The 5701-nt window shown below is 33.5% G+C and overlaps 1 protein-coding gene across 1 annotated transcript; it reads right to left on the bottom strand.

Moving 5' to 3' along the window:
• Window positions 1–254: 254 nt before the first annotated feature.
• On the bottom strand, window positions 255–1148 carry LOC127276985 (uncharacterized). Its single transcript, XM_051297761.1, has one exon. The coding sequence runs from the start codon at window positions 1146–1148 to the stop codon at window positions 255–257; it is 894 nt and encodes a 297-aa protein (XP_051153718.1).
• Window positions 1149–5701: the final 4553 nt, after the last annotated feature.

The following is a 5701-nucleotide window of genomic DNA, read 5'->3' as shown; positions in this document are numbered from 1 at the left end:
GCTTACTGTCATCTTTTGAAACTAAATTGTCTTTAGATGATAAACCTGGACATAATAGTAATTCGTGACGTCTAGAACACCAATTACATTTTACTTTTACCCGACACCATTTCGCGGAATGACCTCGCCTCAGACAAACAAAACAAGCACCTTCTTTCTTAACATATTCTTTTCTTTCACTCAAATCCATTTTTCGTGAAACCTCACATTCTTTACTCTCATGAGCAGACTTACAAAAAATACACGATACCTGTTTACATTTCTAATAATTTGGTCAGCTTGTCCCTTGTCATATTATGCCCCTCATTTTCTATGGTGCGATACTGCCCATTGCGCTGCCAAGCACGTAGAATTTCTTCCGGGAGAGCAGACTCAACCAGCGGATATAACATTGACGCACATTTCTCCGTCGTTACTCTTAGAGTGTCTAGAGCACGGATGTATGCTTCCAATTTATCATAGTTTGCAGAAAGTGTTGCCTTTGGACCTCCTTTAAGTTCATTTTGGAGAACCAATCCCAACAGTTCACGAACATAATATTTAACTACAATATCGTCTTGGCCGAATCGACTCTTGAGACTTGCTATCGCCTTATCATAGTTGTCAGCTGTTGGGGGGAAACTGCGAACCAGTTCACGTGCCCTCGAATCCGGTGATGTAGCTTGAATGAGATATTGAAATTTATCCTCACGCCTAATTGAGTTGTCTTCGTGGATCTTTTTGAAAATACTCCAGAACAACAGCCACTCTTTAACATGACACTTAAATTTTGGTAACTCAATTTGTGGTAACTTCAATGACCCCTTAGTTGCTCCGGGCAAGTTGTCTGATAACACGGATTGGATGTTTTCAGTTCGTACTTCCTGTAAATCATCAGCCATCATTTTTGCATTCAGAAATGCCACAGTGTATTCGTCTACATCTTCTAATTCTTTGGCGATTTCATCTTCAGTGGCCTCTGATTCGAAGAGAAATTTGTTGCAAATAGCGTACACCGCTTCCAACTCCTTCGTCTTGGTTTGTAACAACTGAAATGCCACCATATTGTCATCTCGAGAGCACGTGCCTTTGAGTTTGGCCGAAAACGAATTGTATGTTTTCGTAAAGGCCATACCCAGACTCTTCCTTTGTCGCATTGCTGCTTCCATTTTTTAGTTTTCACTCACTCACAGTTCACTTGTGTGTACACTTTATCAATAATCCCGAATTTAAGAATGTCCGGTCACGGTCGCCAATTGTTCAGGATTCTAAGCACTAATTAATAAAACGCAACAAAAAGAGAAAAACCAAATTTATTAAATTATTTAAAATACTTGTCCAATATTAAACATATAAAACAGTCTGTCACGACTTCCATTAACCCTTTAAGTCACACATTTTTCTTTTTACTAAATTGGCTTGAAAATTGTTACTTGGGGGTTTTCGGGGTCGCTGATTACGAATCTGACATTAGTTTTTAAAAATTTTAAATGGCGGATACAATATGGCGGACTTGGAGTTAAAAATTAACTGAATTCGCTTGAAAAATGTTACTCCGGGGTTTTCGGGGTCGCTAAATACGAATCTGATGTCAGTTTTCAAAAATTCAAAATGGCGGATCCAATATGGCGGACATAAAAATTAAAAATTAACTGAATTCCCTTGAAAATCGATACTCGGGGGTTTTCGGGGTCGTTGATTACGAATCTGAAGTCAGTTTTTAAAAATTCAAAATGGCGGATCCAATATGGCGGACTTGGAGTTTAAAATTAACTGAATTCGCTTGAAAATTGTTACTCGGGGGTTTTCGGGGTCGCTGAATACGAATCTGATGTCAGTTTTCAATAATTCAAAATGGCGGATCCAATATGGCGGACATGAAAACTAAAAATTGACTGAATTTTTTTGAAAATCGTTACTCGGGGGTTTTTGGGGTCGCTGAATACGAATCTGATGTCAGTTTTCAAAAATTCAAAATGGCGGATCCAATATGGCGGACTTGGAGTTTAAAATTAACTGAATTCGCTTGAAAATTGACACTCGGGTGTTTTCAGGGTTGCTGAATACGAATCTGATGTCAGTTTTTCAAAATTTAAAATGGCGGTTCCAATATGGCGGACTTGGAGTTGAAAATTGATTAGATTCGCTTGAAAATTGTTACTCGGGGGTTTTCGGGGACGCTGAATACGAATCTCATGTCAGTTTTCGAAAATAATAATTTCATTTTTTTTATCTATCCTGCTCTCAGCGTTACCCAGAACCAACGACGTGGACTTGGCAAGATTTTGGTTCCACCTTGTTTTTTTTATTTATTTATTTTTTTTTTATTTTTATAAATAAAACAAATTACGATCGTCGCAAAAAAAAGTCAGTGAAACAAATGACGATCGTCAACAATCTTTATGATAGTAAAAAAAGGTATACATTGGATTCAGTTACAAAAACATAAATGCTAACAATTTTGTAAATAACAATACTGCTGAGTGTAAAAAACGTTTATTTTTACAGGTTACTAATCCAAGGGTTGTCAGGTACATGATTTAAAGATAAGCATCTATTATTTCTATTTAAACATTTAAAATTCTAAAATTCTATTTTTATTTTTTTATTCAGCGACCCTGAAAACCCCCAAGTAACGATTTTCAAGCGAATTCAGTCAATTTTCAACTTCATGTCCACCATATTGAATCCGCCATTTTGTATTTTTTAAAACTGACATCAGATTCGTATTCAGCGACCCTGAAAAACCCCTGGTACCGATTTTCAAGCGAATTCAGTAAATTTTTAACTACATGTCCGCCATATTGGATCCGCCATTTTGATTTTTTAAAAACTGACATCAGATTCGTAATCAGCGACCCCGAAAACCCCCGAGTAACGAGTTTTAAGCGAATGCGTTGACTTTTTATTTTTTCGTCCGCCATATTGGATCTGCCATTTTGAAATTTAAAAAACTGACATCGGATTCGTATTTAGCGACCTTGAAAACCCCCGAGTAACGATTTTCAAGCGAATTCAGTCAATTTTCAACTTTATGTCCGCCATATTGGATCCGCCATTTTGAATTTTTAAAAACTGACATCAGATTCGTAATGAGCGACCCCGAAAACCCCCGAGTATCAATTTTCAAGAGAATTCAGTTAATTTTTAACTTTTATGTCCGCCATATTGGATCGGCCATTTTGAATTTTTAAAAACTAAAGTCAGATTCGTAATCAGCGACCCCGAAAACCCCCGAGTAACGATTTTCAAGCGAATTCATATGAAATATAATTGTAATATAGTGAAAAACCAAAGGTGGGTCGCTGAGCGACCCACTGTGACGCAAAGGGTTAAGGATCGAAAAAAGGGAAGCCGTTCCGGACAGTTCCGAGTCGTCGTTATCTCTACTCAAAGACCTCTCTCACTTCTCCATGCTATAATTCTTTACTCTTACAAATAACTACAGAAGTCACTGAATACTTCCTGAAATTTTTAAATTATATAACTTTCTAACAGTAGTATCCGAATCTAATAATTTATATAAGTCAACCATTAAATGCATACTTTGAGAACCATCAAAGTTTCTTTTGCTTCTATCAGAATTTTAGTAACTGGCGATTATTAAATTAATTAACAGTATGTAAAAACGAAAAGGAATATAACGTATTAAGAAAATTTGTTTCATGGAAAGTGGTAGCAGTCTATAAACAATTTGCTTATTCAACAAATAAATACATACTTTGGGTACCATAAATGTTTCTTTTTCTTCTATCAGAATTTTAGTAACCTTCGATTGATTAGGGAATTAAATAGGTAAAATGAATATGGTCAGAAGATTATTAGAATTTATGTTACTGAAAGTAGTAGCCGAATAAAACAATTTATATAAGTCAGCCATTATATGCATACTTTAAGTACCATCAATGTCTCTTTTGCTTCTATCAGAATTACAGTAACTAGCGATTAATTAGGGAATTTAACAGGTAAAATGAATATGGTCAGAAGATTATTAGAACTTTTGTTACTGAAAGTAGTAGCCGAATATAAACAATTTATACAAGTTAACCATTAAATGCATACTTTAAGTACCATCAATGTTTCTTTTGCTTCTATCAGAATTTTAGTAACTAGCAATTGATTAGGGAATTATACAGGGTAAAATGAATGTGGTTAGAAGATTATTAGAATTTTTGTTACTCAAAATTGTAGCAGTCTATAAACAATTTGCTTATTCAACAAGTAAATTCAAACTTTGGGTACCAACAGTGTTTCTTTTGCTTCTATAAGAATTTTAGTAACTTGCGATTGATTAGGGCATTAAACAGGGTAAAATGATTATAGTCAGAAAATTCTTAGAATTTTTGTAGCTAAAAGTAGTAGACGAATATAAACAATTTACGTAAGTCAACCATTAAATGATTACTTTCAGTACCATTAATGTTTCTTTTGCTTTTATCTGAATTTTAGTATCTAGCGATTGTTGCTGTAATTAACACGATGTAATGAGTTAGAATAGAAGTTATTCAGAAAATTTGCTTTATGGAAAATAGTATCAGTCTATAAACAATTTGCTTATTCAACAAATAAATACATACTTTGGGTACCACCAATGTCTCATTTGCTTCTATCAGAGTTTTACGAACTATCAATTGATTAATGAAATATACAAAGTAAAATGAATATGGTCTGAAGATTATTAGAACTTTTGTTACTGAAAGTAGTAGCCGAATCTAACAATTCATATAAGTCAACCATGAAATGCAAACTTTGAGTACCATCAATGTTTCTGTTGCTTTTATCTGAATTTTAGTATCTAGCGATTGTTAATGTAATTAACAACTATTAATTACGGAACTTAACAGGTAAAATGAATATGGTCAGATGATTATTAGAACTTTTGTTACTAAAAGTAGTGGCCGAATCTAACAATTTATATAAGTCCAACCCTTAAATGCATACTTTAAGTACCATCAATGTTTCTTTTGATTTTAACTGAATTTTAGTAACGTTTGATTGATTAGGGCATTAGTCAGGGTAAAATGATTATAGTCAGAAGATTATTAGAATTTTTGTAACTGAAAGTAGTAGACGAATATAAACAATTTACATAAGTCAACCATTAAATGCATACTTTGAGTACCATCAATGTCACTTTTGCTTCTATCTGAATTTTAGTAACTCGCGCTTAATTAGGGAATTAAACAGGTAAAATGAATGTGGTCAGAAGATTATTAGAACTTTTGTTACTGAAAGTAGTAGCCGAACATAAACAATTTATATAAGTCAACCATTAAATGCATACTTTAAGTACCATATATTTTTATTTTTATTCTATCAGAATTTTTGTTACCATCGGTTGTTAATGTAATTAACAGGATGTAATGAGTAAGAATATAAGTTGTTCAGAAAATTTGCTTTATGGAAAATGGTAGCAGTCTACAAACAATTTGCATTATTCAATAAGTAAATGCATACTTTTGGTACCATCAATTTTTCTTTTGCTTCTTTTAGTATTTTAGTAACTGTCTAATGATTAATGAATTAAACCTGGTGAAATAAATATGGTCAGAAGATTATTAGAATTTTTGTTACTGGAAGTTGCAGCAGTCTATAAACAATTTGCTTATTCAACAAGTAAATGCATACTTTGGGTACCATTAATGTTTCTTTTGCTTTTTTTAGAATTTTACTAACTAGCGATTGATTAGGGAATTAAACAGGGTAAATTGAATATGGTCAG

The sequence above is a fragment of the Leptopilina boulardi genome, unplaced genomic scaffold (assembly GCF_019393585.1).
Source record: "Leptopilina boulardi isolate dan_hultmark-lab unplaced genomic scaffold, ZJU_Lbou_2.1 LbouV2_11, whole genome shotgun sequence".
In the NCBI taxonomy this organism is placed as follows: Eukaryota; Metazoa; Arthropoda; class Insecta; order Hymenoptera; family Figitidae; genus Leptopilina; species Leptopilina boulardi.
Note: the sequence above shows the minus strand (reverse complement) of the source record. Positions and strands in the feature narration are given on the sequence as shown.

Excerpts from the sequence above, each read along its gene's own strand:
- LOC127276985 (XM_051297761.1), bottom strand. The coding sequence starts at position 1,148 with ATGGAAGCAGCAATGCGACAAAGGAAGAGTCTGGGTATGGCCTTTACG.